Raw genomic sequence first — 23,114 nt, forward strand, 5'->3', positions numbered from 1 at the left:
GAGACTCAGGCTGGGGATTTAGCTATGAGGCAGCCCTGGGTGTATGAAGGTAGCAGTAGGGATGATCCTGGTGGAGGAAAGGAGCTGAGAGAGGAAAGAGTTGATGGAAGAGTTCATACTTATCTCCAATATCCTAAGACTTGTCACCTTATCCTCCTCCAACCAAGGTAGCAAAGCCTGCAACCCTAACCAGGCTTGGTAGTGATGAGAATATTGGGAGTCACAGCAGATGTAATTGGTATCCCACCCATAGTCCCTCACCTGTATCATTTCTGGGCATGCTAGCCCAAGTTCTAATTGCAGCCCCTACCTACATCTTTTAGCTTATTGCTTTCAGTGGTCCCTTGTCCTTTGTGGAAATAAATCAGAGCCCAGTCTGCCTGTGCACAGGACAGAAATTGGACAGGATAAGCACTCCCTGGAGAAGCCCTCCACAAGCAAGTGTATAAATACTTCAGCTCCCTCACCTCTTAGATGGGATGCTTCTGAGGTGCATGTCTGTTCTGTACTGTTCCTGAGCATTTCTGATGGGAATAAGCTCCACTTACCCAGAGTGCAACCTGCTGGAAATGCACCTTTTGCCATCCTCCTTCCCTTCTCTGCCTCATTTCCCACTTCCTTATAGATGGTTGTTGATCTCACCTCTCAAATAAACTATTTGCATTTGAATTCTTCTCACAGGGTTTGTTGCTGTGGGAATCCAAACTAAGATAGTTAACCTTGTGAGATGATATGGGAGGGAGGAGGCAAGAAAAGACAGCTGCCACAAGACCGAAGATAGAACAAAAAGTTACCAAATGAGTTGTAGAAATGGGGATAGGAAAGGTCATTACACATTCTCAAGTTCTTTTGTGAGGGAAGCTTATAGATTGCATATTATATTTTAAATCATATTATTTTAACTTTATGATAACTAAGGAGGAGAGTTTTTCGCACATTGTTCTTTTCTCTTGTTTTCTAGTGACTACATTTGACACTGGTGCCCAGTAGTCAGAGACCCTAGTATCCTTAGAGTGTTCAATTTCCCTTAGCTTCTTTTCTTCTTAGGATGACAATCAATGTTTTTCTTTATCGTTCTCCTTTTTTTCACATAGTACAAATGTTTGACTATGTGTAAAATGTTGTCGTTTTACTAACTATATTGCATACACCAATGTATATAGTTGGTAAATATATATACCAACATGTTAGTAAAATAACATGTTGTTATTATATATGTAAATATATATACCAACATGTTAGTAAAATAACATGTTGTTATTTTACCAACTATATTATAAGAAAATAAGAAACATGATTTTGTCACGTGCAATAAAGTTAGTGTGTGGGATTCAGTGTTAATCACATATGTGCATGAAAAAGATTTTCCACTAAGGGAGATAGATTTGCTGAACTATCATCCTTCCTTCATCCATTTGTAGTCAATGGGATGTTTTTCTAAATGATGTCTAGCTGAACCAGCCAATGGAGACAAAAATATTTATGTATAATTTTCCTCTAAGTTCACTAGTCATTTTGTAGATCAGTTGTAACTTTGGCTACTCCAATGAGTTAATTTCTTTCTAGAGAGATTATAAACTCCTTAAGGATGGAAAATAATTGTTACTTTTTTGAATAATTCCTACTATCTAAAACAATGCACATAAAAGGTACTCAATAAACTTTTATTGAATTGAAGAGAGAAAATATAAAAAATTGAAAGCAGTCTGTTTATAATAAGTATTTGCTGAGCCTTACAGATCTTCTTCTCTTTTTTTGGGGGAATTATTACAACAAATATTTGACCTTTGATTTGTAGGGTTAAAATGTGATTTCTCATATTTTAATGGGAGCAAGCATTAGTCCTGCAATTCTTTTTGTCAATAGAATAAAAATGGAATGTATGCTTGCTACTTCTATGTGCTAGTTGATACCCATGCTGAACACTTTTCTCACAACATAGAGGTTTCCTTGTTTTCTGTCTTGCATTCTACCTTTGCTCACCACAGAGACATTAATGATGGCATGTGTCTTTTTGCATCATGCAGCTTTCCTTATGCTCCTTGTCTCGGTCCCACTGTAGTCAATTAAATACATGGAAACTGGTAGTCACTGAAAATAAACAGCAACTGCAAAAGTTTTGCCTCTTAAGAAATCTTCTGCATTGTATTCCGCCCTGCCTCATTGATTCTAAGATCTCTACCGCTTCCTTGTGTTCAGAAACCAGACTCTTCAGTTTGTCTTGCTCCAGTCAGACAAATGCTTTATAAAAATGACCTATATTTTTCAGACTGTGGGGAGGGAAGAAAAAGACTTTGAGAAAGTGACTAAGGAGGGAGTAAGAGTGATACAATCTTTGATTCAATTTAGTTGGACTGCGTTCTTTATGCCTTCATCTTTTTCTTTATAAAAAAGATAGCGTTTTTGATGCTCTGCTCCAGGCAGCCTCCCAGGGTGAGTGCAGATGTGCTGAGCCATTTGGCTGCCTTGAGGACAGACTCAGAGAGCCTCTCTTCTCACTAATGAAGTCATCTCCTCTCGGCAGCCCGGCCTCTCCCATCACTCCATGTTGGAACTTGGCTTTGGCTTGCATAGTTCTGTCGTGATGTAGATGGTCTTTCAGTTAAGTTCTAGAGAAATCTGCTCAACCATGAAGAGGACATTTACAGCATAGGAGAAAAAAAATTTATTAAAACAAACATTTTACTGTAACATTTTGATTTGGGGGTTGGCGAGCAAAAACTCAATATCTGATTTCTGGGAAAAATCTAATGTTTTATGGCTTTCTGAGGAAATTTGTCTGTGTTTAATTTATCAGACCAATTTTATACTTCAGGTTAAAGCACAATGAGATTGCCACCTTCACCTTGCCTTTTGCAAGATTTCTTTTTTAAGAATAAAAAGAAGGCAACAAAGACCTTATATTTCTGTATTTCCTAGAAAGCCAAAGAGAATTCAAAGTGCTGGATAAAATGTCTGTCCCTAATCTGTAGTGTTTTATTTTATTTTATTTTTTTAAAATTATAACACAATCTTAGAGGATGAGCTTCCTTTTTCTAGGGTCTTTGAAAGTTAATAAAAGTACATTTTTTAATCTGTAGCATTATTGCATCATCCAGAGAGGATAATTTGCTTCATCGTGCCTAGGACCAGTCAGATCAAGGAGTTGAAACTAAGCTCTTTGTTTTCTGAATTTGAATGGTACTGGAATCTTGTCATCCCTAGAGCAGCAATAGATGATGCCATGTCTAAGAGCAGTTCACCTGATCAATAAAAAAGGAGAAGTCTGAAATGTGATCCTAAAGAACCTCGGAAGGAGGTTTAGATGAAGATAATAAAATTCCCTGGAGACACATCTGCCATCTACACCTTTCCTCTCCAAGTCATTGGCTTGCTGCCCCTGAGCTCAGCCAAGATCCCAAAGACAAGATCAAAGCAAGGAAGCAAGGCACATAGCTTCTGGCTTATGGTTTCTTTCAGACACAAGCATTGTGAATGAAGATCTTGCTTTATTTATACCTGGGATCTTGGAGTTTTCATAAAGAATATCCCCAGTACAAGGACATGATTTAAAGGGGGACTCACAGAATAAGATTTTAATTACTGTTTGATTCATACTTGAGTGTAATGGACAAATAAATACAATTTTAGTTATAAAACCTGAAAAAAATATATTTTCCCATTCAAAAACTTCTGATAGTTTTGTCAGGCATTGGAGAATCAGAAATAAATGCTCTCTCATTTTCTTTCTCTTGATGAAAGAAAGTCATTAAAAACAGTTACATAGAAATAATAATACAACTGTAGACTCTATTCTTAATATACCCGGTATGTTTTCCTTTTTCTTTTTTATCCATTTTCTATTTTAGATAGCTAGAGGGGAAGGTCTGCCCTAGAGACAGAAAGAAGATCTCCATGGGATATAATTTCATTTTAGTTATCTGCTAACCTGAAGAAGTATTTAATTTTCTGAATAATAATGTTACAAGTCAAAGAAGAGAGAAGACAGGCAGTATAAAGCTTTTCAACATTGTGCATATTCTAATTCCTTAAGTCAGCTCTGAGAAAGTGCCTTTGTCCTGTAGAACTATTCGGTCAAGGGTTGTGATATCTCTTGGCATTAAAAGAAACTGTAAATTTTGGAGGACTAGAGAATCAAATTTGGCAACATAAATGAAAACATCCCAGAATGTAAAAAGTGTCTAACCCATCACTTTCAACCATGTTCCATTATGTACAGATGGCATTATTTATAGAGAATTTTAACTATTAACATTTCCCTAAAAATGGGCATTAATCTGCTATTACTTGCTTGTTTCTGCTCTAGTTCTCCTTTGTTGAAAGGTTTTACTTAACTGTATCATAAAGGGACAAAAGGATAATAGATAATAAACTTTTCAGACTGGCAGATCTGTCACTCACAAAAACGCCTTGGGCAGGTTACTTGAACTCTTTGAAGCTCAACTAGATTTACTCAAATTTAAGAAAGAGAATAAAAATCCGTATCTTGGAGTGTTTCACAGAAAGGTCTACCTTAATGTCTGGAGTATTTATTTCCATGAAGATTCATTTTATTTTATTTCTCCCCCTTCCTGAATCAAGCAATCTTGAATCTAAAGTTGCTATGAGAAGCACTGAAAAGACGACTGGACTATTAATGGTGTGACCTTGGGACAGTCACTTTCTGCACCTTAGTTTGCTTACATGTTATACATGAAGGTTGAAGTCTGATTCTGCTCTGTGACTATCATTCTAAATATCTGATGAAATCAAATTTCAATATTTGCAATGGTAGTACAATAAATTTACTAAGAATAAATAATTCACTGCAAAAACAAATCGATTTCCAAATGATGTAACTGATAGTTATGTTACTCACGGCAGTGAGCTGATAAATAACAAAAGAAATGAAAGATGCACATTGTGAGACCTGAAATCATCCTGACAAGTCTTCTACCTGTTTATCACTTAAAATCAATGACCACGCTGAATGCCTACAAATTACAAAATATAAAAGAAATCTTATAAATGTGCATGCATAAGAGTCTAGGTTACTAAGAGTTTTAAAGTGTAAGTTTAAACCAAACTAATCAAAGGAGTTGAGAGGAAAAATTGGCTTTCATCTTTAATCACTACTGTTCTGAGGTCCCATGTTTAATATAATTTTCTAAGTAGAGGCTTCAGAGAGAAGAGTTGTGAGGATACTTTCTTATTTGTGTAGAAGGAAAAGTTTGCCACCCATTCTAGTATCCCTAGTGTTATACTGATGTGCACCTTGGATTTATTTTGTTCCTATTGTATAAACTCATACTTGACTTCAAAGAAAAGGAAAATCTAAAGTCCCTCTTTTCTAAGGGGACAGAAATCCTTTGTGTCAACTGTTTGACCCTTTGCTCTATAAGGTCCTATTGGAAATCTTTTGTAGCACAATGCACGGGACTCTTCCATGTGTTGATGCCGTTTACACAGTGGAATGGGCCTCACTGAAGAAAAAAATCGCATAAACGCATGAAAGATTATGGTCTTATTTCCTGACAGCATGAAAGGTGATTGATACTTCCAAGAAGTCCCTGTTACTCAGGAAAATTATCAAATATTGTACTCAGAGATACTTGGAAAGACTGAATGAAAGGAAGAACGAAGAAAGCAGAATCTAGACTTATGTGGGGAGAGATTTGTGGCGGAGGAAAAGTATTCTCTTTGAATTCGACAAGGGATTTGCCTGGGGGAATTTCCTGTCCAGCCCTTTATTACCAGGGTCTTTTGACGCCGGGCTCCCCATTGGGCAGTTCCCTGGGAGTGCAGTGGGGAATTCTTACACTTTCCCTCTAGGTCTCCGAAGGATCTCGTTTTCTTAGTGTCTCTTTCAGGTTGGCAGGAGCCTTGAGCCTGACACTTCCCTTTGATGGGACAGGCAAGCTCTGTGGGCGCGTAAACACGCTGTAACCAAGTTCTTTGCTGATTTTACAGTTTTGTATGCTCCCGAGAAGAAGTGATCGTACTCAATTGTCTATTGCTGGCCTGCCCCCTAAGAGCCTGGGGGCTCCTTTCCCCTAACCCAGAACTAGCTGCACGGGGGGCGGGGAAGTGGGGGTGGGGAAGGAGTGGGAGGGCAATGGTTTCCGCGAGCAGAGCGATGTTACTGAGTGAGTGCCTGAATGGGGAGTGCTGCTGTCCCCAAGCCGATTGGTACTTCTTGTCAGGAAGAAACGCCAAGAGGTGGGAGTGCCTGGGGAGGGAGGCAGGCGGTCCCTACCGCAGGCGCGGGGAGCTGCCTTTCCGCCCCTCCGCCTGCTTTCCAAGCCTGGGCTCTTAGGAGTGGCTGAAGCTGTGGAGCGCTTTTGGAGCCTGTGAATGAACCCTCCTCCTCTCCCTCCTCCTTCTTCTCTCTGAGTCTCCTCCTCGGCTCTGACGGTACAGTGATATAATGATGATGGGTGTCACAACCCGCATTTGAACTTGCAGGCGAGCTGCCCCGAGCCTTTCTGGGGAAGAACTCCAGGCGTGCGGACGCAACAACCGAGAACATTAGGTGTTGTGGACAGGAGCTGGGACCAAGATCTTCGGCCAGCCCCGCATCCTCCCGCATCTTCCAGCACCGTCCCGCACCCTCCGCACCCTTCCCTGGGCCACCACGCTTCCTATGTGACCCGCCTGGGCAACGCCGAACCCAGTCGCGCAGCGCTGCAGTGAATTTTCCCCCAAAACTGCAATAAGCCGCCTTCGAAGGTAATCATGTTTCTTTTGTTCCCCCCTTAAAAAACAAAACCAAAAAAACTTATAGAAAAAACCCCGCGATCTTAGAAAAAAGAAGTACATTGCAATTGGTAGAAGGCTTTAATTAAGGCAAGGAGCTGTAAGGCGAAGTTAAGAAAATGTAGGCACTTAAAAAATGCAGGTAACTTTCAAAAGGGCTTTTGGGGAGAGGGATACAGAGGGACCTTGGTGTTGAAAAAGATTCAGACAAAAGAAACGCAGGGTGGAGTGGGGGTAAAATGACTAACGGAATTGGGGGAAGGGAGGGAATAAATTGTAGAGAAATCATAGAAAAGTGGTGGGTTCTTGAGCTGGAGAGAAGAGAGGGACCTTTGGCACTTTGATTTTTTTTTTGTTCTTAACACGCTCGAGGCAAAAGTTTGAATGGGGACTACCAAGACTTGCCACAGACAAGTCCCCGAAGCCGCCTTGGTGCAGGCCACCTGGTTTCCCAGCCCCTGGTGTGTGGTCAGTGCCTGGTGTTCCTGGAAAGCCACTCCCGGGCAGCTCCTGACAGTGCGACCCGGCGCCCAAGCAGCCTGGGACCTGCGCGGACCTGACCCCTTCAGACCGCAGGCAGTCTGGGAGGAGGTCTGGCCGGGGGAGGTGCAGGATCCCCGCCGTGTCTCTTTGACGACTTGGGGACTGTCACGGTTCTCTCCCGGCGCCCCTGGGTTCTTTTGTCCTGCGCGCGGTGCGAAGGGGCCAGCAGGCAAGGAGCAGAGGATGGGGGGTGGGGTTGTTGGAGCTCCGCGGAGGTCTGGGAGGCCCCTGGGCGGGAAAAGCCTGTTCTGAACCGGCAGGGATGTGCAGTAATTTTTCTCACCCTGAAGAGCGAAATGGGGTCTGTCGCTCCCATCTCAACAAGCAAACCGGCACCCAGAGCGCACTGCAGACAAAGGTGGCGCGGGGACCCGCATCAGGGGCCTCTGGGTCCAGTGCTCTCGCCCAGACTACAGGAGTCCTCCGTTTCCTTACATATCCCCCACCCCCTCCTAGTTCTCCGCTCTAGTTGAGCAACTTTACTGGCAGGTCTAGCGGCAGCGGCGCGCGCGTGTGCCGGGAGCCCCGGGGGACGTCCTTGGCTGGAGCGCCCCACTGTCCTGCAGAGGCGTGGGCGTTGTAGGGCGACATCCCTGGTGCATGCGGACCGAGGGCATCCGGGTTGTCCTGGCTCGTGGTCTGTGTCACTGGGCGTGGAGCGGTCTGGGTGTTAGGCAACGGAGAGCGGGGTACAAAAATAGTGTCATAGCCTAAACTATTTGCTCTCCAATCCAACTGCGTCTCGGCAAGTCCTGCATGTCCCTGGAAGATGCTGCGGGAAGGGGGAGAAATCTACACGGTGCCTGGAGAGTTGTCCTGCTGTGCGCACACCCGCGGCAGAGTCTCTCTCGGTCGCGTTTCTCATCTTTGTGTCTCCCTCTGTCTCCATCTTCTCTGCCTCCCTTCCCCTCTCCCAGCCTCTGTTCTGTCTCTCTAGCTTCTGCGTCCCCTCCCCCACAGCTGACAAATGAATGGCTAGTGTGAAATCCCTGCCTTCCCCGTCCTCCAAGGCAGCAGGGAGGGAGGAGCGAGGGAGGCGGTGCGCTCCTTCGGATCTGCCCCCACTTCAGCGCACAGGACTTGCAGAACCTAGATGTCTAGGAATTGGGAGTTTTGCGGCGGGTGTGGGCGCCCCCTAATGGACAAGTCCCGCACGGGTTGAGAAAAACGAGCCCCCCAGACCTAGCGAGCAGCTTTCACAACCTTGTGTTCAAGGATGGAAGGCCCTAGTTTCCCCTTAAGTCATTCATTTTGCACTCCACAATCTGCGGCGTACATCTAGGGGTTTGGACGACCCTGAAAAAAGGTCTTGGTATGTGCAAAGTGCGGAGACGCCTTCTCGCGAGTCGTCTGGAACGCACGCGGCGCCCTGAGTCGAGTTCGCCGCTTAGTGGACTAACGCACATGGCCTGGGTGGGGCCAGGTTTCAGAGGTCTCGACGCGCCACCCTGTGCGTCTTTAAGAAAGATAATACAAATGCCGCGCTCTCAAAACCCATAACCACTTGAACCCAAGGCTAGGGCCCCGCCCCAGGATATTGCAAAAGAAGGGCTTCTAATCCAAAACTTAAACTTCCTCAACTTAAGGGCGCGCGTCAGACGCGAAAGTTGAGAGAAGGCGGGCGGCAGGAGGAAAAAAGAAAGGGAAGGAAGGGAAGTGGAAGGAAAGAGGACAGTGGAGGGGAGGGAAAGAAGAAAGGAACGGAGATGGGGCAGACGGCATTCAAACAGCCAGGAACGGACCGGAAGGGTTCGTTTCGGGGTTTGGGTCTGAATTTTGAGACTCGTTTTAGGATACTCTTTTTTCTTTCCCAGCGGCAACAAATGTGACTGCAGAGGCGTGTCGGGATGGAAGGGTGGGAAAGAACCAGACGAGCGGAGGTGGGCCAGTCCCGCCCAAAGGGGCTGGGTCTGGGAGCCGCCCCCACTCGCTCAGCCCGCGCCAAGGGAGGACCCGCAACGGGCGCTACCCGCAGCGGCTGGGTTCGCCAGCCGCCACGTGGGTTGGAGCTTCGGCTCCCAGCCCGAGACGGGTGTGACTTCCTGGGCTCGGAGACTGCAGTACAGCCGCACAGGCGGTCGGCGCAGCCGAGGCCCCCACCCACCGAGGCCAATGGGGGCGGGGCGGGGAAGGCGGGGCCCGGCTTAGCCGAGAGCTCCGAATGGCCTGGCCCGGAGGGCTCCGGGCCGGCTGCGTCTGGAGCTGACCCGAGTTGCATCCAGACCGCGCTAAACACTCTTATTAAAAGGCTGTTGAAGGGTTTTTTTTGTTTTTTGTTTTGTTTTGTTGTTGTTTTAAGTTTTTTTGCTTGCTTCTTGGGAGTGGTAGGAGGGGCATAGTGCTTTTGTTTTGAGGCAAGGGAGAGGTTAACATTTACTCCAAGCAAACTTTTTATCAGAAAAATGAGACGACTTTATACTGTGTTCCATTTGTTGACTTTTTAAATACATTCACGTCAGTCTAAAGATCATTTTTAGTCAATTAACAGATTAATTTCGTTCGACTATCATAAAGAGTTCGCCTGGAATGGCAAATATTGCCATTCGACAAGACTAATAGAATTTCATGGGGACAAATATGGAAGGGCTGCGAGTGTCACTGAGGTTCCTGTGCGTCAATGAGGAGCCTTAGCGGGAACCTGGCGGGGACTGGAAGCTCAGCACCTATTTAGGGAGTGGCTGAGCTGGAGACCTGGACAAGCTTGGCGCAGACGAGACGGTGCTACTTAGAGCTGCATTTTAAGTCCTCCCATTTTGCTCTATATTGGAAGAACTGGGTTTTAAAGATCTCTTCTATCACCTCAGATTCTGTAGCTAACATCCACGTCTTTTTCTTTTTGTCTGCTGAAAGCTGTGACCTAATTGTTTTAAGTACTTCTTGACAATTTTGCCAAACCCATCCTGAAAATACATAAAGTCCTAAAACAGGATGTTGTGAGTGTGATATAAAAATAGGAAGGTACCAATGGAAGCAACAATTAGTGTTCTGAGATAGAAGCGGTTCCCAGTTTGTAACTTGGAAATGTTAAGAGCAAGTACATCAGGGAGAAGGTCTCCAAGAGTCTGACTTCTTGCTCTGGGCTCTGAGTAAAGAAAGAAGTATGTTAGAATTATATTGTCTGCCCGCACTAATATTGCAAAGGGTTCCAATGGATTCCAATGTGTTTGAGCAATTACTTCCTCCAGCACCAAGTCCACAGTCCTTAATCTTCTTGTGAGAAGATTAGGTAGGAAGCGGGATGAGATTCAAGACAATCATTTAGGATTTATGTCGGAACTCAAAGTTTTGTTTCTTTTGGTAGATAAAAACAGAGTTGGTTTTAAATTGTATTTCCTGCTTTCAAAAAAACGAGGTTTGAAAGGAAACCCCCTAGATTTACATAGGTTTACAGATGTAAGTTTCTTCTTTTTCCCTGTGTTTGCAAACTGTAGGGAGATGCCTTTGATATTCCAGAATACCTGTATCTATACACTTGTAAATTCTGGTTGGAAAGGACTGAAACAGCTAAACCAAAGGTGACGATGATTAATGTTAAAGATACTATCCATTGTTCTCTCCTTTGTTGCATTATTAGGCTTAAATACTTTGGAGTTAATGATTGGTCACTTAATTGAGTAACAGAACCTTTGAGAGCACAAAGATCAACTAACTCTGTCTCCCAAAGTCTGGCAACTAAGCCCTCTTTTCCTGGTGGGATTTAAACACTTTTGTTGACGTCATTCATGGACAAACATCGGTAAACACTGTATTTAAAATGGGATATTGCCCTGTGATGGAGCAGAGCTTCTCAAGACACACGGTTCTTTTGAGGGAAAGAATTAATGACTGTATGTAGTAAGGTATTTTTTCACCACCCACCTAGAGAAACCAGTTAGGACTGACAAACACTCATTGTTGGGAGTTACTTACTCTGGTCTGAGAAAATATACTGATTGTTACATAGGTCTGTATTTTACCAGAAAACACAAAGCATGTACTCTCCCTGATTTGGAATCAGAAAAAGGGGGATTAGAGATGAATGTCTTGGCCAAGCTCCATTTCAATTAGCAAATTTTTGCCAGTTTCCTCTTGTAGCCTAGACTTGGTAAAGTACATATATATAAAGTCTCTCTCTCTCTGTGCATGTGTGTATGTGTGCGTGTGTGTGTGTGTACAGGGTTTTTAAACACTGCTAAGTTCTTACCATTGAATGTGTTAGAGGTGGTTGTATTTCAGAGGTCAGTACAAAGAATCTTTGTTTAATGTGTCAGTTCTGTTTTCTGAAACACACCTCTGGGTAGATTTACCATCTATAAAAGGATACAAATGTATATACTTTCCACATATATATACATCCTACCTCATTCTTCTAAGGATTTTAAGAGGTGTTTATGTCTGTAAAATGAGATTACATATTTTACAATAAACACATATATTGATATAATATTTTTATTATTAAATTATTGATTTGATATTACTTGAGGTATAGTGGAATGAGCACTGGACTTGGAATCAGAAAGTTTGAGTTGAACTCACTAGCTGAGAAAACCAAGCAAAGACTACTTTTGGATGTTTAATGTCATAATCTATTGAATGAATATGCAATTATAAAGATCAAAAGAGCAAGTACTTTGAAAAACTATACAATAAAGGGATGATAATATATTGTGTCTGTGGGATTCATACTGATCTAATTCTATAATTTTAATAATAACCGCATTACCCAAGCCATGTAGTTTCTACTAAATCTATAAAATAAATCAGAGAGGGGCATATTGTTTTAAAAATTGTTCAGTTTCATTAATCAGAAGACAGATTCCAGAAATTGACTTAAATGAAGTTGGACATTCAGTGGAAAAGAAGAATTATTCAATAAATGGTTTCAGGACCATTGATGGGTCCATGCAAAATAAGAATCAGTCTCTACGCAAAATAAGAATCAGTCTCTACCTGATTTCTCATCGTAAAAGAAATGTAAGATGAATCAAATATGAAATGTAGGGAATAACTTTTTTAAAATGATAAAAGAAAATCATAGGATTAAAAAAATAAGTTAGGAATAGAGAAACCTGTTCTAAGCAAAACATGAAACCCAGTGCCATTCTAGGAAATATTGATAGATCTAAGTAAAAATTACACAAAAGCAAATAACACATTTGGAAAACATCTATGACATATGAGAGACAAAGAGCTAATAACTCTCGATAGTCCATGGACTTTTATAAATAACTTTGAAAAGTTCACATCTATCAAAATATGAACAAAAAATTATGTACAGGTAGTGGCAGAAAGAGACATAAAGTTTTAAAATTATATTAAAAATCACTCAGCCTCATCTGTAATTAAATAAATAGTAATTAAAACACCAATGATATGCTACACCATTTTTTCACCAGAGGAGTAACAAAAAAATAATTTTTTTCTTTTCTTTTTTTTGAGATGGAGTCTCGCTCTGTTACTCAGGCTGGAGTGCAGTGGCACGATCTCAGCTCACTGCAACCTCCACTTTCCAGGTTGAAGCGATTCTCCTGTGTCGGCCTCCCTAGTAGCTAGGATTACAGGCACCCACCACCATGCTTGGCTAATTTTCGTGTTTTTAGTAGAGTGGGGTTTCACCATGTTGGCCATGGCGGTTGATCTTGAACTCCTGACCTCAAGTGATTCACCCACCTTGGCCTCCCAAAGTGCTGGGATTATAGGCGTGAGCCACTGTGCCTGGCAAAAAGAAAATAAAAAAGTTTGATGCAAGTTTGTGTTGGCCAGGTTGTGGAGAAACTGGGTCTCTCATATACTATTGTATAAATGTAAATAGGTTCCTCTACTTTAAAAAATAATTTGGCAATCACATGTTTTTGATTCTTTATCAAAATTTTTAAAAAGATGTAGATACTCTTTGATCCAGCAATTCCACTTCTCAACATTATTACATGGATGGATATTGGTACCAATGTCACCCAAGACAAATGGACAAGGATGTTCTTTGCAGCATTGCTTCTAAGAGCAAATATCTGGAAACAGTGTAAAGGCTCATCATAGGGAACTGTTTAAATAAAAGTTGCTGTATTCCACCTAATGGAAAACTATGCAGCTGTCAAAATAACATGGAAAAATTGTATTTGCTGATTTGGAACATTCTCCAAAATATAATGTATTTTAAGTGAAAAAATTGATAGACAAAACTGTGTATATAGTATACATCTAATTATGTAAAATGGGTGTATATTCATTCTTTTAACAAATATTTACTGAGTGTTCTAGGCATTGTGGATACAGGAGTGAACAAAACATCAAATACTGCCCTGTTGGAACTTTTATGATGGTAGGTAGAGAAAGGCAATTCCCAATCACATATGCAAAATGGTGATATGTGCTAAGATGAAAATAGAGCATGGGAAAGGGAATAGAGTACAGCATGTCTTAGGGAGAGTAATGAGAAAGGAGTTCACCAGACAGAGAACAGAGGAGTGCTAAGAGGTGACAATGTGAAAAAGCTTAGCCAAGTCCAGGATCAGGAATCCAGTTTCAGGTTAGTAATAAATTCACATGATGCTATTACTTGTATGAAGTAAATTCATGAAATTTCACACCTAAATCATGTGATTTCTCTCTGCATTACAATGATTCTTTCTGTGAGAAAGAACCGAGGAGCAATATGATACGTGATACTCATTACATCTACTTTGTAGCTGAGGTATCCTAGAAAGTTGGTTGTCTGGGGTAACTAGTTAGCAGAATGGTGGACAAAACCACCGTGTCTGTGCCCTTAAGTCACCCCTTGTCAGCTGATCTTCCCCCAAATCAAGGGAGAATACTAAATATCTATTTAATAGAATCTTGGCTTTCTCTCTGAGGCTGCCCATCCCTGGTGTGTCCCTTATCCTCCCTGCAGACATTTCTCATGGATAGGAGTTCTATTGACCTTGTCTTTTATGTCTCCCAGGCAATTAAACAGTCTCAGTACCCTGTACCTGGATTGTTCAATGACTTTCTTCCCTTCTCAATGACTTCACTGGAGTAGAAGGCTAAATATAGGCATTCGCTCTTGTATCTCTCAGGTCTTTCCATGCAGACAGACTTGTTATCACTAGTAGACGGTGCTTATAAGAGAGACATGGAAAAGTGGAAGAATGGAAATAGGGATTTGGAGTGGTGCTAAAAACAAAGAAAGAGGCTTCTGAAAGCTTTCCATTTAATAAAATCAAACATAGAAGACACAAGATGTAACTTAATGACCAAGGATGGGGCATAGCCTTGAGAAAATTAGAGAAGTGGAATGAATGCCTTGGACTCCAAGGAAGAAGGAATGGAAATGTAGTTCTGAGGCAGCTAACATCAATAAAGCCCTCTGATATATTTACTATGGAAATAAATGATCATCTTTTAATTCAAGGGTTGCAAACTTAGGTGACTGCAGGGTCGAGGCATGGAGTGGAAATGGGTAAGAGACTAAGTGGGGGCAGCAATGGCCGTGAGCACACAGACTCAAGGGGAGAGACTGCTGCTTGGTTAATGCTCATGATCAGCCAGCTGAAATATAGACTTAATGTTGCTAGACCTTCTGAGTTTTTGAAAGAAGTTAGAGATCTGATATTTAGTGTAAACGGTCTAATTTTTAAATTGAGTAACTCATTCAAACATATTTATGCAACTTATTCAAATGTATTTAGAGCATGTCTGATCTCTTCCTTGTATTCTTACCTAGTCTTAGGGGTAATCTTAGGAATAGTGATGTGTATACTTGTTATACCTATATAGATGGAGGACCATTCTCCTGTCCCCAACAAAAGACACTTTTATAAGGATTGAGTGTGGCACAAAGAGTTTGTTTTTAGTATTTAAATTGAGTAGGAAACTCAAATGCAGAAGAGCCTTTCCTTGGTCACACCTTTGGTTTTTTTATATGAGATTTGACTCTCTAGATATTGACAAACATATTATTGGGTCATGGTAAATCTTCAAGTGGACTGATTCAAAAGCATTCAAAAGTATTTCAGGTGTTAAGGAACTGTTAGCACTGAGTTTCAAAGGTGTTTCTGCATAAGAAATAGAGGCACTGATCATGTATTTGATTTACAAACATTCCTCAAGGATCTACTCTGAACCTGGCACTGAAGAAATATTGTGGGAGTTATTAAGTTGAATGAAGTACTAGCTCTGCCTTCCAGAAGCCTACTGTTCTACAGAGGAGATTAGACGTGTTTACAGATAACAATTTGAAGTACATAGCAATAAGTTATAGGATGACTTATTCCAAGCATAAAGTGTATAGTGCTACTATAGTGGTAACCTAGGTTATAATTTTCAAATGTAAGAGCCCCAAATACTATTCTTTTTACTCTTAGTGATATGAAACTATGTTAGAACATCTGCAGAAAGTCTGAATTAGTAATTTTAATAATAAATATTGCATACTGATATATTGTATATCACTGAGATTTATTTTATATACATTATTATATCAATTCCTGTGATCACTTCAATAAGTACTAATTTTCACAACTAAGTAGCTACGGAAAATGAGGTTTAGAAAGATATAGTATTTTACCTAAAGTCACACAATATAAGTAGAAAATGCAGAACTTGCATTCTGGGCTATTTGACAGTGGATCCCAAACTTTTAAAATTAGGCTTATAAAGATTTCCTGGAAAAAAAGAAAAATAAAAAATAGAGAACAAATTTTCCTGAAGGAAAGTAGGACATTATTATTTATAAGTATAATTAAATAAAGAGTTCTTATTTGGATTCAGCTAATACTCATGGAATGCATTTTCTTTAGCACCTTTTTATGAGAAAATACAATCTTACTTTGGCTGTGCAATTGATACCTTTATTTTTCCTTGAAATATTGTAATAGCATAGAGATGTGGTGTATACTTCCTGCTTGCTTTGCTGTCTTATCAGAAATCCAGAAACGTAGAAGCATTATGGCATTTCCCAGTTAGTGTTTAACAAAATCTATTACTAGATCCTAGTGATTATATGATAAATAACAAACTTAATTAGCAGGGTTAATTTAAGATTATCAACCATATGTTTTTCATTGTGAATTATCAGTTGGTCTATAGATGGAAAATATAGGATGTATAATGTATTAGCTTAAAAAAAGCTCTTCAGGAAATATCTAGAATTATATAATTTTAAAATTTTGTTTTGAAAAGGTCTAATTTTCATTTCAAAATATATGAAGAAATCAAATGCAGAAAAATATTAAGAAAACAGGTCTTAATTAATTAAATACTGTACAAATCCAAGCCCAATTTATGTTCCAGTGTTCAAGATCAGTTTTGTAATTTATGACTAATTCAGCATTTGCTTGTTTTCAATCTAGGTTTGCTAAATAATATAGAATTTATTTTCCAAGGAAGTTATTCAGGGTCCCAACTAAAAAAATATATATCAGTTAGGATGCTTTCAGCTGTAAGGAACAAAAAGTCACGATTTTATTGGGTTTAAACAATAATGACATTTATAATCTCATATAAAATGAAGTTCAAAGGCATGGTCCACTCTGGGTCTAATCCTTAAGGACTTACGCCTCGCCTTTGCTGATTCTTTCTCAGCTTCATTTCCAGAGGTATCTCACTTACTTATGGATGCAAAATCCCTACAACAGTTCCAGCAGAAATATTCCAGCATGATAATGTCCAGGGAAGAAAACTGACCACCTCTTCCTTTGTTCTCTTCTCAGGATGAATCTATCTTTCCCAGGGGCCCTTCCCTGGAGGAAGAGATCCCCTCACATCTCACTGGCCAAAACTATATTATATACTGTTCCAAATCCAATCATCGGAAAAGGGAATGGGACCTCTGAAATTGACTTAGGATATCAGGATCATCCCTTGGGCTGCGGTTTGACCCAGGTCCTCCAAAGTATATGGCTGAGGGTAGGCACTAGAATGGAACCAGAGTTGTGTTAGAAAGGAGAAACACATGGCTATTATAGAATAGTTCTAAATGTTACCAAGGAGGGCACAACTGTGGAGACCAAATAATCTTTTGCCATTCTTCTGAAGTTGGCACTTTGATTTCTAGATGGTTCCCCAACACTGGTACTTATCCTCCTCATAATTATAGCTGCCTTGAAATTTGAGCTCGAAGGGAACACTCTGAGACCCAGATTGTTAAATGTCTTTTCCAAAGTCATGCAATAAATTAAATGGCAAAGCCAGGGCAGTTTCTTGACTCAGTACAGGGTATTTTCTTTCATTCTTTACTCTTGAGACTTTAGAACTGTTGGTACCACTTTAAAATTCATGGCAAGAACTGGTCACTTTTGTAATTAACACCTCCTTATAATACATTTATTTTGTTTGTTTAGCCAGCTAGAAACTACATGGAGTCTGTGCTTTAAAAAGTCTGTGCTGAAGTCCTTATTCTCTGTTTTGGTATTATGTGCATGAACCACCAATTGGTTTCTTCTCACCTTACACTTGATGAAGATGTCTTTCGTTCAACATCTCTCTCTATTGCTCCCCATCTTCTTTTGCTCCATTTATGATCAGCTTTCTGTTTCTAAATAGACTTTGTGATCACCCATTTCTCTTTGTGCCAGCTCCTAGCCACTAGTTACTTGAGCTGTGGTCTCTATTGTTCTTCCTACAGCCTACCCACTTGTGGTTGTCACACACACATCCACATTGTTATATGTTCCCAAACTGTATTCTGGAATGATTTTGGCAATGGCTGCATTGGATGAGATTCAAATTAATAAAGCGTTGAGATAACTTCTGCTATTACAAGTTTCCTCCTGTTTTTATAGTCCAAGAGGAGCTACTTCTTCTTTTTTTTTTTTTTTTTTAAATTTATTTATTATTATTATACTTTAAGTTGTAGGGTACATGTGCATAACGTGCAGGTTTGTTACATATGTATACTTGTGCCATGTTGGTGTGCTGCACCCATCAACTCGTCATTTACATCAGGTATAACTCCCAATGCAATCCCTCCCCACTCCCCCCTCCCCATGATAGGCCCCGGTGTGTGATGTTCCCCTTCCTGAGTCCAAGTGATCTCATTGTTCAGTTCCCACCTATGAGTGAGAACATGCGGTGTTTGGTTTTCTGTTCTTGTGATAGATTGCTAAGAATGATGGTTTCCAGCTGCATCCATGTCCCTACAAAGGACACAAACTCATCCTTTTTGATGGCTGCATAGTATTCCATGGTGTATATGTGCCACATTTTCTTAATCCAATCTGTCACTGATGGACATTTGGGTTGATTCCAAGTCTTTGCTATTGTGAATAGTGCTGCAATAAACATATGTGTGCATGTGTCTTTATAGCAGCATAATTTATAATCCTTTGGGTATATACCCAGTAATGGGATGGCTGGGTCATATGGTACATCTAGTTCTAGATCCTTGAGGAATCGCCATACTGTTTTCCATAATGGTTGAACTAGTTTACAATCCCACCAACAGTGTAAAAGCATTCCTATTTCTCCACATCCTCTCCAGCACCTGTTGTTTCCTGACTTTTTAATGATCGCCATTCTAACTGGTGTGAGATGGTATCTCATTGTGGTTTTGATTTGCATTTCTCTGATGGCCAGTGATGATGAGCATTTTTTCATGTGTCTGTTGGCTGTATGAATATCTTCTTTTGAGAAATGTCTGTTCATATCCTTTGCCCACTTTTTGATGGGGTTGTTTGTTTTTTTCTTGTAAATTTGTTTGAGTTCTTTGTAGGTTCTGGATATTAGCCCTTTGTCAGATGAGTAGATTGCAAAAATTTTCTCCCATTCTGTAGGTTGCCTGTTCACTCTGATGGTAGTTTCTTTTGCTGTGCAGAAGCTCTTTAGTTTAATGAGATCCCATTTGTCAATTTTGGCTTTTGCTGCCGTTGCTTTTGGTACTTCTTCTACTCTTATTACTTAAAACTTAATACTACCCTTATTACATACAATGCACAAAAAGCGTGTGATTTATGACCTGCTCTAAACCTGAATGCTGGTGATTTACTTTGTGTTTTTCTTAATTTCTAGGCCAAGATGTTGATAAATATAAACAGCATCTTATGGATGTGTTCAACCTTAATAGCAACCCATGCGCTACATAAAGGTGAGTGTGCTAACAACTTCTTTGGTGTTAATTGAAATAAAAATGTAAGTGCTGGAGGACGAAATGGTAATGTGGAATCACTGGAATAAAATATTGATTTTTAAAATCTATTAAGTGCTGAAAACTATTAGTTAAAATATTATTGGACTAAAAACATTAGTTTTAAATAAATAAGTCAAAACAAAATAATAAATAGGATGCTAATGATGCAAGTGAGCTTTCAGTAACTTCCCTGATTACTTTTACGCTTTGCAAAAAACCTCGTATATGGTATTGGGCATATATTAAAATTCTAACACTATTTATCAAAAACTTTCCTATGCAAAAAAAGAAACACTATTAAACACCCAGCGGGCTAGAATTTGAAAAGAATTGAGAAGATAAAGAGAAAGCTGACAGCCATGTTTTTGCCCTTACTTCCCTTAATTTTCTTTTTTAAAAAAGCAGTTGGATATGCTTATGCCCTAGTTTTTTAATTTGAAATTTTATATTCTTCCAACTAGGGTTCTACAATTCCAAGTTTATTATTTAATATATTCAAGGTGATATATCAAGGAATTTGAAGAAACATACTATCCAAGAGTTTCACTCATCTGCTTCTGTCTGTCTAATGTACCTCTCCAGACTCAGATTCCATTTCCTCCTCACACGTATGTGTCAGACTCACCTTTTATGGTTCTCTAGATGAATTCCTTTTGCAAAAGTTTAAGTATCACTCTATCTATCATCCATCTATTTATTTACCCATCCATCCATCCATCATCTATGTATTCATCCATCCATACCTCCAGCCATCCATTCATCTGTCCAAAATCTTTCCATCTGTTCGCTTATCAACATCTATCCATTCATTCATCCATCCATCCATCCATCCATCCATCCATCCATCCATCCCTCCATTCATCCATCCATCCATTTCTCCCACTCACCCATTCATTTGTTCACCCATTGATGATATTTTTTGAATACCTTCTTTGTGCCAGATATTATTCTGGGTATCCAGGAATATACACATGAAGGACTCAAAATTGACGTATCTTTCATTAAACTTATTTCTCTAGTTATAGGAGACCAGCAATAAACAAGTAAACAAACAATCCAGGTACTTTCAAATTGATGAACATAAAACAGAGTGACATCATAGAGAGTGGCCTGAGTTGGAGGAAGTTGATAAGACCTCCTTGAGAAAGTGACACTTAAAGTGAGATGAGAATGATGACAAGGAACCAGCCAGCCAAGACCTGTCTGTAAATTAGGAAGAAACATAGTGTGTTTGAATAGCAGAAATGTCACTATAGTTGAAGAGCAGTGATCAAGGGGAAAGTAGGAGACATGAACAGAGAGATTAGCAGAAAACAGCTCATCTAAATAATAATAACACCCAACACTTGAATAGAACTCCCTATGATCCAGGAACTGTTTTAAGTGCTTAACATTAACTCACTGAAACATCCACACCCATGTATTCTATTGAGGAAACTGTGGTACCAGGAGAGACTAAGCAGCTTGCTCGAAAGCCCATACCCAGTAAGAAGCAAATCTTGGAGATGAACCAGTTCATGGGAGTGTGTGCTCTTTACCACCATGTTATACTTCTTATCTATATGGAACATTGTAGAGTTTTAAAAAGTCTAGATTTTCTACTCAGGAGGCTGAAGCAGGAGAATCACTTGAACCCGGGAGGCAGAGGTTGCAGTGAGCTGAGATCGCATCATTTCTCTCTAGCCTGGGCAACAAGAGCTAAACTCCGTGTCCAAAAAAAAAAAAAAAAAAAAAAAAAAAAAGTCTAGAAAGCATTGAAGGGTTTCAGCAAAGAAAGATGTGAGTTGATGAATGTTTTACAAATTCTATTTTTGATAATCTATGCAGATTTGATTGTAGGAGAGCAAGAGTAGCAGCAGAGATATCATTTAGGAGGTTATTGTGGTAGCCTGTGCATGACATGGGGGGAGGGGGGTAGTTTAGATCATGTAGCAGTAGAAATGAAGAGAAGTGAATTGGATATGTGGACATGGAGAAGTCAGATCCACTGATGGATTGGATGAGGTGTGTAGTGAGGGCATGAGAGGAGTCAAGGACAAATTGACTCCTGGGATGGCTCTCTTTCCCCTTTTCGCCTCCGGATTCCCCTTTCTAGCCAATTTAAAAGCTCCTCCTTGGCTAGGTGCAGTGGATCATGCCTATAATCCCAGCACTGTGGGAGGCCAAGGTCGGAAGAGAGATTGAGCCCAGGAGTTCAAGAGCAGTCTGGGCAACACAGTGAGACCCCATCTCTACAAAAATTTAAAAAAATTAGCCAAGCATGATGGCTTGGACCTGTAATTTCAGCTACTGGGAAGGCTGAGGCAGGAGAATTGTTGATCACAGGAGGTCGAGGCTGCAGTGAGCCCTGATCGCACCACTGCACTCCAGCCTGGGCGTCAAACTGAGACCCTATTTCAATAACTAGTAAATAAATAAATAAATAAATAAATAGATAAATTCCTCCTCCACCCTTGTCTCCTGTGCTGTTACAGGTATAATAACATCTACCATGCTCTTGGGATAAGTAATTGCTTTTCTTCCCAAGTAGACTACTGTAAGCTGCAAAAAAGCCTTTCATCTTCTAGCAGAGTGCCTGACACCCTGACAGCACTTAGTCATTTTGTGTGTTGACAAAATGAGTGAATAAATAAATAAATGCCACAGTGGATCACCCGGATGGTGTTTAGAGTCTAGGCTCCACCAACTGGATCATGAAGACACACTAATCAGATGGTGAAGCCTAAGAGTTGTCTTCCTCAAAGTTTTTGGGAGGTGAAGGTGAAGGTCACAGAGAGGAAAGGACAACAGCAACCAGTGAATATGGAGAAAAGGATATGAAAATGGGAGTGGCATTTGGATGGGCAATATTGGAAGGGAATTTACAGGGAAAGTAGTAGGTGACCATCCCTCGGCGGAAATTTAGACTTTCCACTTAAAGAAAGAACTCACACAACAAAAAACAACTTGCGGTGTAGCTCCTTTACAGTGTTTACAAAAATAATTTTGATAGCCAACAACATTGAGTAATTTCCGCATGTCTGTACCTATTCTTTGTAAATCCATGATCACTGTTATTAGATGTAATTAGTTTGGGACTAATTTCAGGAGAATTTTTTTATACGAGAGGTGAAAGTTGCAAATATACGAGCCATGTAAAACAGATATTCTGGATTTATAGTGGAAAACACAGTAGTAACTGGTTGTTGAGTCAAGACAAGTACTTTCATCTTAAGGTTTTTTCTGTTTATTCCCAGTCACTGACGAGGTCAACGACTAACATAAATGAACACCTTGTCTATTTTTATGGGCTTTATTTTAACCCAGGAAGAACTATTTCCTTTAACAATACATTATATTATCTTATAAACTGTCCTAATCTTTGATTATCTACCATTGACCTAGTTATTTTGATGTTCCCCTTATAGTAGGAAACAGTCATGCACAGTCATGAATAAGTGAATGAATTAGATAGTGATATTTGTCACTTGAAAGGGTGATAAATTCCCATATTCTCAATCTGACATTTATTTGGCCAAGATCTGTGGGTGTGTGTTTGCTCAAACTGTGCAGATGGAATTTACATCATCTTTACTCTGAGGAATCTACTGACAGAGAATGAGGAGTAGTTGCTTATTCATTATTTAGTGATTTCTCCCTTACTGTACTCATTTGGACCACAAACCATCGGTAACAGCCAACGTTTTGTTAGGATTCATTTTTATTACTTGAATTGTCAGCGTTTCAGACAAATTCCTGCAGGTAGCAGATTTCT

The 23,114-nt window shown here is 40.2% G+C and overlaps 1 protein-coding gene across 4 annotated transcripts in view; it reads left to right on the forward strand.

Moving 5' to 3' along the window:
- The first annotated feature begins 6,428 nt into the window (after positions 1-6,428).
- Positions 6,429-23,114, forward strand: part of VCAN (versican) — a 111,681-nt gene continuing 94,995 nt past the window's right edge. For all 4 annotated transcript variants that reach the window (XM_005557318.4, XM_005557320.4, XM_005557319.4 and 1 more), the window contains exons 1-2: positions 6,429-6,708; positions 19,243-19,318. In XM_005557318.4, coding sequence (XP_005557375.3) covers positions 19,249-19,318 — 70 coding nt within the window. In that variant the 5' untranslated portion in view covers positions 6,429-6,708; positions 19,243-19,248. The remainder of the gene's footprint in view (positions 6,709-19,242; positions 19,319-23,114) is intronic.

The sequence above is a fragment of the Macaca fascicularis genome, chromosome 6, assembly GCF_037993035.2.
Source record: "Macaca fascicularis isolate 582-1 chromosome 6, T2T-MFA8v1.1".
Taxonomy (NCBI): Eukaryota; Metazoa; Chordata; class Mammalia; order Primates; family Cercopithecidae; genus Macaca; species Macaca fascicularis.